Source organism: Podarcis liolepis (genome assembly GCF_965112155.1).
Source record: "Podarcis liolepis genome assembly, chromosome: 6".
Lineage (NCBI taxonomy): Eukaryota > Metazoa > Chordata > Lepidosauria > Squamata > Lacertidae > Podarcis > Podarcis liolepis.
This window is the reverse complement of record NC_139559.1, coordinates 97,989,748-98,003,553: the sequence shown is the minus strand read 5'-3', so window position 1 is coordinate 98,003,553 and position 13,806 is coordinate 97,989,748. Positions and strand designations below refer to the sequence as shown.

Here is a 13,806-nt window from a genome sequence, read left to right as displayed (position 1 = left end):
AAATGCAGTATTTGGCAAATAGCTACGTTCTCACCCCTGAATGAAAGAAGAACAGCAAGCTGCACATGACACGTAGTGTGATCCTCAGCTTCCCCCAGCGGCAAAACCTGGATCTCAAATCCAGGTCTTCCCCATCTGAAAAGCAGTTAGTAGCAGCAGTGAAGATGATAAATGGAAAAGCCCTCCACCTTTTTAGTGCATTCCCCTTTGAGAATTGGGGGTGCCCTATTCAAGGAGAGTAGCTAAGCTTCATGGGGACAAATGTGTTGATGGGTTTGCTTGGAGAGAAGGGAATGTGAGTGGAACAGAGCAAGCGCAGGGCAGAGGCAGAGCCTGACTTTCAGCTGCCGAGTACAATAACATTAACCTCTTCCCACAGCTTGCCAGTCTCATGTTGCTGCTGCGGCTGTCAATACATCAATGTCTGTAATGCACCCTCCTTGGGAGAAAAATGGAGCTTGTTGTGAAACATCTGAAAGATCTTAAACTCGCGGGGGGGGGGGTATAACCAAAGAACAGACATTTCTTAAGCTCACAACCTACTGGAAGTCCTCAAGCTGCAGTCATGAATGCGCTATTTAGATGCTGCCATTGGAAGGAAGGAAGGAAGGAAGGAAGGAAGGAAGGAAGGAAGGAAGGAAGGAAGGAAGGAAGAAAGAAACTGCAAGGTTGTTCCCTCCAGCCATTTAAATAATAAAAAAAGAATGGATTAATGAACAGTTTTTGTACTGAACGACCCAAACTCATGAGGCTCAAGCCTAGATCCACCAAAAATTGCTGGGTTCTGCCTCACAGCTGATGTTCTAGCAAATTGCATTAACTGTTGCACCTTATTTTAAGACAATGCACAATACCCAGTGGTTTTTTACTAAAAATATGTTTAGGGGTACTCTTATTTTCCTACTCATATTGAAATTTTGAACAAGAAAGCTAAAAGTGAGCAGGGGGTGAGGAAATGGAAATGAATAAAAGCAACCACCACATGCACACCACACATCCAGCAAGAGTGGGGGGGAGGGGCTTAAATAGAAGTTTTCACAAATCTAATGAAAAACAAAACAAATGGAATGAAAGCAAATACCAGTAACTGAATTCGGTGCCGTTTGTTGCAGGCACCAAATAAATGACACAAAAAGCCTGCAGCTGAACTGAAGGGGAGTGAATGACCCTGAACATTCATGAAAGTTTGCAAATCAAGATTAAAAAATAAATGCAAACTGGAAGGGAAATAGCACAATTAAGATTGAATGCATTGAAGTTTGTTGATGGTACCAAATCAAAGGCTCTCTCCAAACTGGAGATGGTAAATGTGATTCAATGTAAGCAAGGGCAGCTAAAAAGGCCAATGCAATTCTGGGCTGCATCAATAGGAGTATAGCATCTAGATCAAGGGAAGTAATAGTGCCACTGTATTCTGCTCTGGTCAGACCTCACCTGGAGTACTGTGTCCAGTTCTGGGCACCACAGTTCAAGAAGGACACTGACAAACTGGAACGTGTCCAGAGGAGGGCAACCAAAATGGTCAAAGGCCTGGAAACGATGCCTTATGAGGAACGGCTAAGGGAGTTGGGCATGTTTAGCCTGGAGAAGAGGAGGTTAAGGGGTGATATGATAGCCATGTTCAAATATATAAAAGGATGTCACATAGAGGAGGGAGAAAGGTTGTTTTCTGCTGCTCCAGAGAAGCAGACACGGAGCAATGGATCCAAACTACAAGAAAGAAGATTCCACCTAAACATTAGGAAGAACTTCCTGACAGTAAGAGCTGTTTGACAGTGGAATTTGCTGCCAAGGAGTGTGGTGGCGTCTCCTTCTTTGGAGGTCTTTAAGCAGAGGCTTGACAACCATATGTCAGGAGTGCTCTGATGGTGTTTCCTGCTTGGCAGGGGGTTGGACTCGATGGCCCTTGTGGTCTCTTCCAACTCTATGATTCTATGATTCTATGATTCTAAGGGTAAAGTGAGGTGAATGGGGATAAAAAAATTATAAACTGTGCACACATAACATTTGATAACAGGATCAATGGAGACCAAATATTTCTGAATTTCTATGGAGTCAATGCACAATCTAGATCTATTGCATAGTTTTTGCTCCTGGAAAGCACTTCTTGAGAATCTGGATTTGTTCTGAAAACAAAAGTTCATTGCAGCTTGATTCTGTGTTACCCCACAGTGCATCCATTTGAAAGCACATGAAAACATATATAGGCAACTCTGGCAAAGTGTGTGTCTGTGTGTGCACACATCCACACCAGCCCAATGAAATTGTGGGTGGGTGTATACCAAGATTGCAACTTCTAACACTTCCTTCTTCATTCATCTGGGGTATGTGCAGAAAAAGAAAAATATGATAACCTAACCAAGGGGAGGATTTTCAAATGGGTATAATGTAACCACATCAATTTTTGTGGACAGAACGATTTTCAGTCAATTTAGATTTAAAGCAGCATGTTGCAGATGAGCAAGAATGATTCCGGATTAATAAAAGTCATTTTTGTACTAGAAACAGGTTAGTGTGTGTGTGGCCCTAATTTCTCATGGGGTCTGAACTGGTGATGACTGACCAGGAATGAGACCTTGTGGTCATAGTGGATGGCTCAATTAAGATGCCACGCTAGGGATGATTAAGAAAGGAATTGAAAATTAAGACTGCCAGCCATCATAATACCTTTATGCAAATCTATGATGCGACCACACATCAAAGAACTCTGTACAATTCTGGTCCCCTCAGCTCAAAGAGGACATTACAGTGGTGGAAAAGGCTCAGAAGAGGGCAACCGAAATAATGAAAGGAGCAAAGTGACTCCTCTACAAGAAAAGGTTACAACATAGGGAATTTTCAGAGAGATATTGCTGGAACTCAGGAGCATCCAGTGAAGCTGAATGTTGGAAGATTCAGGAGAGGCAAAAGAAAGCACGTCTCCACGCACTGTATAGTGACACTATGGATTTCACTCCCACAAGAGCTAGTGGTGGCCACTTTAAAATTCTCTTTAAAAGAGAAGTCCAGGCTAGGGATTCTTAGGAAAGGAACTGAAAATAAAATCCGCCAGGATCATAATCCTGTTACAAATTGTCACCTCAAAAAGGATATTGTACAGCTAGAAAAAGTGCAGAAAAGGTCAAACAAAACAAGGGGGTGGAGCAGTGCCCCAGGAGTAAAGGGTCCATTGTTTTGGAAAAGAATGTTTAAGTAGGAGCATGAGAAAGGAATTACACAGGGCATGGGGAAAGAGGGCAGAGAGGGGCTTCTCTTCCTCTCATCATCTAAGAGCCAGGAGTCATCTAGCCAAACTGAACGGTGGAAGATTCAGGACAGACAAAAGGAATGGAATCATAAAATTATAGAACTGCAGAGTTGGAAGGGATTTGCTCCTTCCCACCCCCCATGGCTAAGCCAATGGCAAGGAATATTTATTCATTATTATTACTTTAGTTCAATAATTTATATACTGCGTTACACTATGGTTTCTAAGTGGTGTACAAAAGAGCCACAAAGGAGAAAAAATATTATTATTAATAATTAGAGAGAGAGAGTCTTCATCAGATACCTAAAGTTTGGTTTGCAAGACTGTTTTGGCCAAGGCATGGTCACCTGCTCTATACCCAAAATCATATATGAAGTCAGCTGTGGGGCAGATAAAGACATAGAGGGGCCAAAAGCAGGTTGCAGGCACCACCAGCCAGCTGATCGGCAACAGATGGTTGGAGTTTGCGCAGTGCCATGTGCTCTGAAGCCCTAACATCAGCTGGTTGTCAGGGCTTGATTATTGGGGCTTCCATCCACACAGTGGAATCTGAAAATGGGTACCTTGACAAAATTGTGATGTCAGGTAGGACCCCCCCACACACATCTGCCAGACCTTACCCATGGGCTGGAGGAAATAACCCAGGTCAGTTTCCCCCACTCCCGGCCTCAATATGGCATTAGCTAGCACAAGATGGTTGCCATAGAAGTGGCCAACAAATTGAACAGCTTCAAAAAGGGACTGGACATTTTCAATTGTATTTATTTATTCAATTTCTATACTGTACCACCCTACATCTGAGGAACACAAGGCGGTTTACAATCTAAAACCACAAAAAACATGGTAACAAACAAAAACGATACCCCCACCCCCCGCCCAAGTTTAAAATTCCCTAATTATGGGAGAAGAGGGATGTTTTTGCCTGGTGAAGGCACCAGGGCACTCTCCCTGGGGAGAGCATTCCACAAAAGGGGAGCCACTCTGGAAAAGGGCCGCTCTTGGGTTGCCCCCCTCCAGACCTGTCATGGAGGAGGCACATGAAGAAGGGTCCCAGGTGATGACTGCAGTTTGTATGGAGAGAGGCAGTCCTTGAGGTATTGCAGTCCTGAACCATTTAAGGCTTTATAGGTCAACACCAGCACTTCCATGGCGTATAAGACTATTGATGGCTGCCAGTCATGTGGGCTCTATTACCTCCAGTATCAGATGCAGTATGCAGATACCTCAAGCAGGAGAGCAATGCTGTACTCATCCCCTGCATGCAGGATGCTGGGCAAGACGGGCTCCTCCAATACTCTTACGTAATAGATGAAGTGTTTGTCTCCCGTTTACTTTATCTCAGGGAATTCACTGACAGTCATGGAGAACTCAGGTGCCCAGCATAGTTCCGTCTCTTCATGGGCAAAAGACGCCTTTGGGCTCCATTTCTTGATTACACTACAGTATTTGGATGTGAACGGCCCGTTACCGAGAGAGGGTTGTACTTGTTGTCATTGTTGTTTTCAAAGAGCAGGAGTCTTGATTATGAGGGTGAACAGGATTGCTCAGTTGCTTTCTGGTAACTTTAACAGTTGCAACATGAATACTGGAAATTCACCCAATGAAGCTTTTCTCAGCATGAAGATGGAAGTGGTGGGGAAAATTTACCTTGCTGAATTCCTGCTTGTCACCCACTCTTAAAGACACAAGAACCCTGTAATTCAAAATTAGCAACCCTGCATGTGAGGAAGCCATAAAATTAGGAACAGATGCAGCATATTTGGTGGCCAGTCTCTTCCCTGCCACTGATTTGGGGAAGATATGTGTCTGTCTTGGTTCTTTCGGCCATGGATATCCATGCAACATTTGCCAGTCACCTATGATCTAAGGCACTAAAGAAGCAGCCTGCTCAGTGATTTAGCCTCGCCAGCACCTTCCAGTCAGTCTTCTACTTCCTTTTATCTGCAAGCTGTCACTGTCCCTTGGTGAACTGCCACTGATTCTGCAGCCCACTTGCCTTTCATTCAACAATTTAAAAAAAGAGAAATGAGGGAGGAGAAGCCAAATCTATGCTGCTGCTGCTAATCACTCCCATTTATCGCAACAGCAGCAGCCAGGCAGGGGGAAAACAATCTGTCTGTAACTTGTAGAGCTCACTGTCATTCTTGGGGGTTTTTAGTACTGTGTTAATCCTACTCCTCTTATTTTTTTTAGCTATTTTTTGGAAACCTGCGGTTCACCTACCACCACAGATACTTCCCAGAAAAGCAGTATAATTTGGGGCCGTGTATGCTATCAGCTCTGAAGAAGAGGTTTGTGCATGAGCAGGACTGTCCTTGGCAAATGAGCATCTCTCTCCCTCCCTCCTCTCTCTCTCTCTCTCTCTCTCTCTCTCTCTCTCTCTCTCTCTCTTTCCTTCAGTCATCCTGGAGAGGCTACACACCAATTAACATACTGAGAGGAAATCCACTAAAGTGACCGTAATGGAGGGTGACAGCTGAAGAAGGCCCATGCACCCCTCCCTTACCCACCCATTCAGGCCCACTGCCCCACAGAAATTGGTGAGAGGCCAACATCCCCAAATGCCACCGCTGAGGAGATTACATTTGACCAAGAGGGCTGCCGCCCTGTTGCAAAGGCCGCCACACCAGGCAGCTTCCTTGTCACAACCACAAGCACCCACCTCCTACCTGTCTCTTAGCGGTCCGCACTGCAGAGGCTGCTTGGGTTGGGCTGGCGCTGGGTGGGCACGGCTCACTGAGGCCCTGGACGACAGAGACTGCGGCCTCCCGGTACATCGGAGAGCTTGAAGGGTGGCCAGCCTGACCACTGCTCTGTCTACAGCAGCCTCGGGAGCATGCTGCTGAGTTTGGCTTCTTAGCTCTGCGGCTCCTGAAGAAGAGCTGGTGGAGAAGGAGGGAGGTGGGGGGACGAAAGAAAGAGAGCAGGGAGAGGATGCTCCCTCAGATGTGTGCACAGAGAATTGAAATGCACAAGAGGACTGGGCAGGATAGCACAGGCTCACAGCCTGACTCGTTCTCATTATTCCAGCAGACTGACTCCCGCCTGCCTGAGGCTCACTCCCGCAAAATTCAGCCGTTTCAAGTGCACAATGTTTAGCAGAGGGAGGGTAGGCTCATCCCAAAAGGATCCCTGAATTGCCCGCAGGGTGTGGGGGTGAGTTGGAGGGTTTCACCTTCCTGTTTGCTGGGATTTCAAGTCCAGCTTTGCCAGAAAAGCAAAAAGGCACATAAGCAAACAGAGATGCTTTGATTTATGTTTCTAGGCTGGCTGTTCCATGGCTGATGGATTATCCTTTTGTGTGAGCAGGAGGAGGAATTCACACCGTGCTTCTCCCCAGAACAGCCGGGAGAATAATCTGGGCTGCATGGATGCTCCAGACCAGTGCGTGCTGTCAGCACCGGCCTCAGGCATCTAATTAAAACAGTGTTTCATAGGAATCTGGCCTTATATTGAAGCAGAATATTGTCTATATGACCCAGATTTGTCTGTTTCAGCTAGCAGCTCCAAGGTCTCCAGCAGGGGTCCGCCTAGCCCAGTGGTTCTCAAACTGTTTTCTCTTCACCAGACTTTCAGAATAAAAATTTGCTTGCACCAAAAAATTAATTGATAAGAAATACATTGGAAAACAAAAAAGAAACGATCCTAGCAGTGCTTGATTTATAACACGGAACACAACTACTTTATAATATGATCACGGGGCATCCAGAAAGTAGAAAACAATGCAGCTACATAAAAACATGCATCATTCCCAAAATATAAACGAGCCTCTAACATACAGTGAGGGGGGGAAAGTATTTGATCCCCTGCTAAATTTGCCCGTTTGCCGTCTGACGAAGAAATGACCAGTCCATAATTTTAATGGTAGGTTTACTGTATCTGTGAGAAACAGAATAACAACAGGGAAAACCCCCCAGAAGACAAAAGTCAGAGATTGATGTGCATTATAATGAGTGAAATAAGTATTTGATCCCTTTGCAAAAGATGACTTGGTGGCAAAATCCTTGTTGGCAATTACAGAGGTCAGACGTTTCTTGTAGGTGGCCACCAGGTTTGCACACATCTCAGGAGGTATTTTGTCCCACTCCTCTTTGCAGATCCTCTCCAAGTCAGTAAGATTTTGAGGCTGATGTGTAGCTCCCTCCACAGATTTTTGATGGGCTTAAGGTCTGGAGACTGGCTAGGTCACTCCAGGACCTTAATGTGCTTTTTCTTGAGCCACTCCATTGTTGCCTTGGCCGTGTGTTTGGGGTCATTGTCATGCTGGAATACCCATCCTCAACCCATTTTCAATGCCCTGGCTAAGGGAAGGAGGTGCTCACCCAAGATTTGACGATACATGGTCCGGTCCATCGTCCCTTCGATGAGGTGAAGGTGTCCTGTCCCCTTAGCAGAAAAACACCCCCAAAGCATAATATGTCCCCCTCCATGTTTGACAGTGCGGATGGTGTTCTTGGGGTCATAGGCAGCATTCCTCCTCCTCCTTTTGGAGTTGATGCCAAAGAGCTCGATTTTGGTCTCATTTGACCACAAACACTTTCACCCACTTCTCCTCTGGGTCATTCAGATGTGCACTGGCAAACTGCAGACGGGCCTGTACATGTGCTGTCTTGAGCAAGGGGGCCTTGCGGGCTTTGCAAGATCTCAGTCCTTCACAGCGTAGAGTGTTACCAACTGTTTTCAGGGTGACTATGGTCCCAGCAGAGACATCACCTTGCCAACAAAGGTCAGAATAGTTAAAGCTATGGTTTTCCCAGTGGTGATGTATGGAAGTGAGAGCTGGACCATAAAGAAGGCTGATTGCCAAAGAATTTATGCTTTTGAATTATGGTGCTGGAGGAGACTCTTGAGAGTCCCATGGACTGCAAGAAGATCAAACCTATCCATTCTTAAGGAAATCAGCCCTGAGTGCTCACTGGAAGGACAGATCCTGAAGCTGAGGCGCCAATACTTTGGCCACCTCATGAGAAGAGAAGACTCCCTGGAAAAGACCTTGATGTTTGGAAAGATGGCGGGCACAAGGAGAAGGGGACAACAGAGGACGATATGGTTGGATAGTGTTTTCAAAGCTACCAGCATGAATTTGACTAAACTGTGGGAGGCAGTGGAAGACAGAAGTGCCTGGCGTGCTCTGGTCCAGGGGGTCACGAAGAGTCGGACACGACTAAACAACAACAACATGGTCCCAGCTGCCCTGAGATCATTGACAAGTTCCCCCCATGTAGTTCTGGGCTGCTTCATCACCGTTCTCCTGATCATTGCAACTCCACAAGATGAGATCTTGCATGGATCTCCAGACCGATGGAGGTTGACAGTTATTTTGTGTTCTTCCATTTGTGAATTATTGCACCAACTGTTGTCACCTTGTCACCAAGCTGCTTGGCAATAGTCTTGTAGCCCAATCCAGCCTTGTGCAGGTCTACAGTCTTGTTCCTGACATCCTTGGACAGCTCTTTGGTCTTGGTGGCTAGTTTGGAATCTGCTGGATTGATTGCTTCTGTCGACAGGTGTCTTTTGTACAGGTACTGTAATGTGCTGGGATTACAGGTAAGACGTCTCCCTTACAGCAGGTGCTTCTAATCTCAGCTCCTTACATACAGTGAAGATACCAGGTAGCCTGACATCTGGCTGGTTGATAGGGGATCAAATACTTATTTCACTCATTATAATGCACATCAATCTCTGACTTTTGTCTTCTGGATTTCTGGGGGTTTTCCTGTTGTTATTCTGTCTCTCACAGCTACAATAAACCTACCATTAAAATTATGGACTGGTCGTTTCTTCATCAGAGGGCAAATTGAAAACTTGCACTTTGCTTCAAACTTGACCATGATGTGCAGTAAAATTGTATTTGTAAGCTCACCAAGAGTTGAAGGAGCATCATGCAATTCTTGGCTGATAGCCATGTCATCAAAGATCACTGCACCATTTTCTGCAGCTTGGTCAACAAGGTCATCTTTTATTTGGACATAAGATCAAGAGGATACAATGTGTTGCTTTTTGCCAGAGGGCTGTCAGTATCAACTCTGTTGTATACAGTCCAAAGAACAAGATTTTATGTTCAAGTTTAAATTTGATCAGCTGCATCAATAGTTTGTTTTAAAATACAGTGGTACCTCAGGTTAAGTACTTAATTCATTCCGGAGGTCCGTTCTTAACCTGAAACTCTTCTTAACCTGAAGCACCACTTTAGCTAATGGGGCCTCCCGCTGCTGCCATGCCGCCGGAGCACGATTTCTGTTCTCATCCTGAAGCAACGTTCTTAACACCTGTTCCTTCCTTCCTTCCAATGGCAGTCGGAGCTAAACAGTACAAATTGAGAGCATTTGCAGATGACTTAGTATTGACATTACAGGAGCCAGAATCTAGTACTAAAAGAGTTTTGGAACTGATTCAAGAGTTTGGTCAGGTTGCAGAATAAGTTAAAAACAAAGGTTTTAGAAAAAAAATTAACAGCGATTGAGAGAGAGAGGTTTCAGAACGAGACAGGCTTAACAGTGGTTAAGAAAGTGAAATACCTGGGGATTAACATGACAGCTAAAAATGGGAATTTATTTAAAGACAATTATGAAAAATGCTGGACGGAAGTGAAAAAAGATTTAGAAATTTGGTCAAATTTGAAGCTTTCACTGCTAGGCCGCATTGCTGCGATAAAAATGAATGTATTACCCAGAATGTTGTTTTTGTTTCAAACATTGCAAATTTTGGATAAAATGGATTGTTTCAAGAAGTGGCAGAGAGATATTTCTAGATTTGTCTGGCAGGGCAAGAAGCCTAGAATAAAATTTAAAATACTAACGGACGCAAAGGAAAGTGGTGGATTTGCCCTGCCAGACCTTAAACTTTATTATGAATCAGCAGCTTTTTGCTGGCTGAAAGAATGGCTGCTTCTTGAAAATACAGACATTTTGGATTTAGAAGGTTTTAATAATGTATTTGGATGGCATGCATATTTGTGGTATGATAAGGTCAAAGCACATAAAGCATTTAAAAATCATATTGTCAGGAAAGCATTATCTAATGTCTGGATAAGATATAAGGATCTACTTGAAAATAAAACCCCAAGGTGGTTGTCACCGATGGAAGCGAAGGCTCAGAAAAAGCTCAATATGGAGGCCAAATGGCCGAAATATTGGGAAATTTTGGAACAAGAGGGAGACAAATTGAAATTGCAGAGTTTTGAAAAGCTAAAAAATAAAGTGCAAGATTGGCTTCATTATTATCAGATAATGGAGGCATATAATTTGGACAAGAAAATTGGCTTCCAGGTGGAAAAATCAAAATTGGAAACAGAACTGTTAGATCCCAAAACTAAGATTTTGTCAAAGATGTATAACTTGCTAATGAAATGGAATACTCAGGATGAAACGGTGAAATCTGCTATGATTAAATGGGCACAAGACGTAGGACATAACATAATGATGGCTGACTGGGAACAGTTATGGACCACAGGTATGAAGTAATGCCTTAAGAGAGAATATTATGAAAATGATATACAGGTGGTACATGACACCAGTCAAGCTTGCAAAAATCTATCATTTGCCCAATAATAAATGTTGGAAATGTAAAGAAACTGAAGGTACATTCTTTCACCTTTGGTGGGCGTGCCCAAGGATTAAGGCTTTCTGGGAGATGATTTATAATGAAATGAAAAAGGTATTTAAATATACCTTTCTGAAGAAACCAGAGGCCTTTCTCCTGGGCATGGTCGGCCAAATGGTGCCAAAGAAGGATAAAACTTTCTTTATGTATGCTACAACAGCAGCAAGAATACTTATTGCAAAGTATTGGAAGACACAAGATTTACCCACTCTGGAAGAATGGCAGATGAAGGTGATGGACTATATGGAATTGGCGGAAATGACCGGCAGAATCTGAGACCAGGGAGAAGAGTCGGTGGAAGAAGATTGGAAGAAAATTAAAGACTATCTACAGAAATACTGTAAAATTAATGAATGTTAGAATGATGTTGGATTGAAGTTAAGTGGTTTTTAGCAGCAATGTTATAAAGGAATATGTAAAAATGGATGGTTAACAGGTGATAATCTAAAGTTATAATATATTAAGATAAAAGATTAAGATAAAATCAAAGAGGGAAAGGATTTGCTGAATTAACTAATTGAAATGGAATACAAAAAAGGGAGGTGTGAGGAGGTCAGGGAAACAAGCAAATGAAAGATAAGATATGGAAAGACTGATCTGTTTTTAATCGTTTTTATTTTGTATGTCCATTTTTTTCTCTTTTTTCTCTTTCTCTTTTTTCTTATTTTTGTAATATGTTGAAACTTTAATAAATATCTAAAAAAAAAAAAAAAGAAATTCCAGGACAAAGAGCCATGTGGGCAATTAGGCAAGTCCACTCCCCCCTCTTGGTGCAGCGGCATTGCAGGACAGCAGAGGCTTCATTGGGGCTCCGGGAAGGGACAAGGGAAGGTGAACTTCAGTGCCCTTCCTGACAGGCGTTGGGTGCATAAGCCCCCGCTGCCTATCAGGAACTGGATCCTAGCCTGCCCCCTGCTTTGGCAAATGAGGATGCAGGCTGGGAGTTGGGCTGTGCCAGGGGGCAGAGCCAACGGAGCAGGTAGGCTTCCCTTGAATCTGCCCTTTGCCCCATTTAAGCGCCCACCCTCAGTTTAAGCTAATAGTCAGTGACTGCTGTGGCTACGGTGGTCACTGTTCTTGATGGGGTCGGGTAGGAATTTGCCCACTGGGCTAACTGGCTCTCACCCGGTGGTTTTGCCTACCTCATAGCAATTGTCACAACTGGTTGGGCGTTGGGGTAATCCTTTGTTTTGGATGGATGGGAGGTTGTAGTCTCTGCCCTCCCCTCCAAACGCTGGGGTATCCCATTAAAGAGATCCAGGAGAAGTGGCTATGTCTGTGTGCCCAGGCGTGCCCAGGGCCAAAGGCACTCCCCCAGACGGTGGTCCCTGTGGGGGTCATCCTATTTGATGTAAGTCTCAGGAACCCCCACTTGGACTAACCTACGCATAACTTCCGGTGGGCGGGCCAGAAGTATTTAGATTGCCCCACGCCCAAGCCAAACCTCTTTCATCTGGATTCAATAAAGTTGTGGCCTGTTTTGACCCAAAACCCAGTCTTATTGGTCTCTTATTTATATGGGTTGGGGTATGGGAAGCCCAATGCCTAGTTCTGCAAGCACTGGAACTCCTGGAGTCTCTCACTGCTTGCAGATTGGGGTGTATGCAACAATATATTATCCGAAATACTGTTGCATTCATTCCCCATCTGCTTTGAACATGGTTAAAATGGTTAAAATGGAACATGCCTATACTTGGAAGGAGCTGTGTTGATAGATGGGATTAATATTTTCTCCTTGGAATTTTACTGCAAAATAGAGGCGGGTGTTTTTATTGAACAGTATACGATAGCCGATGGGTGGGTTTCAAAAGAGACCCTCTCTATGCTGTGAATAATTGTATTGTTCAATTAAATCTGCAAATTGTGGGTCTCTTCCTTTCATTTTGAGCTCTTGTCCGAAGGTGGGCAAGCACTGTGGAAGTTACAGCCTTCAGCTTAGGCTCTGTGGGGACATTGGGGACATGATTCCACCCAGAGAAAGCACCATCCAGAGTGATGCAACTTAAATCACCTTCTACAAACACTTTGCTTGTTCACCTGACAAGCTATTGGTCCCGTTCTTCTTAAACACCATCCTGTCTGCCCAGCTCAGCTTTTTCAAAGACACCTTTTCCTGTGAGAGTGAGAACTTCAGTTTGTCAGTTTATTTTGTGTGAAGACATAAACTTAGAGCAAGATGTTAATTTAGGAAGATTTATTTTAAAATGCTCATGATGCTTATGTAACTGCGAAAAGTCGCAGCAAATTCTATAGCAACATGAAGATAGAAATACGTGTCTCTCCCTGTGTTTTCTTTGGTGCAGGGCGGGGGAATACTTTGAGCCTGCAGTCCTGAACCTACCGGTACTTAACTAGGAGTAAGGCCAATTGAACTTTGAATAGAAGTGCATAGGTTCACACTGTGATTCACTCTGGGTTTGTACAAGCAAAGCTGTGTCTGCTCTGCAATTCTGCACAAGCACATAAAGCACAGAGTTTATGCATCCTGAGAACCTCAACGTTCATCTACTTTTTAAAAAGTACATTTCCAGCCTCCTTGGACATGGGAGGGAATGCTGTCACTAACTGAATCCCAAGTAGGACTGGGGAAATACCAGTTGGGGAAATACCATTCAGTGATACCCGACCAGCCAAGCACTATTGTCATGGGAGTCGGATCTCTTTCACGGGTGTTTCAGTTGTTCTGATTCCTGGACACCAATGCAGTTTATGGGGTTTCTATCATCTTATCAGCTAGGGCTGCATCCCAGCTGTTTAGGCTGGAGCAGCTGGCAGTGAAATCACCCCTGGGTCAGGTGGTTTGCCCCCTCGCTCACCGAAACAAGCTGGCAATGTTTTGTGAGGAATTGGTTCTAACTTTTTATTTCTGTAACACCCAACTAGCCTTCTGTGATCTTTCACTCTCGTGCAAATTCACCTTCTATATAAACTCTTTTGTTCGATTAAAACAAAGCTGT

General features: G+C 44.1%; 1 protein-coding gene across 7 annotated transcripts in view; it reads right to left on the bottom strand.

Moving 5' to 3' along the window:
* The window catches only part of RGS8 (regulator of G protein signaling 8), a 76,013-nt gene that overhangs the window by 37,990 nt on the left and 24,217 nt on the right, over positions 1-13,806 (bottom strand). For 2 of the 7 annotated variants that reach the window (XM_083507207.1, XM_083507208.1), the window contains exon 1: positions 5,917-6,148. The exons of 3 other annotated variants lie outside the window; for them this stretch is intronic. In XM_083507207.1, coding sequence (XP_083363333.1) covers positions 5,917-6,024 — 108 coding nt within the window. In that variant the 5' untranslated portion in view covers positions 6,025-6,148. Of the gene's footprint in view, positions 1-5,916; positions 6,317-13,806 lie in introns of those variants that run through there. 2 more of the 7 variants (XM_083507205.1, XM_083507206.1) reach the window with 2 other exon arrangements.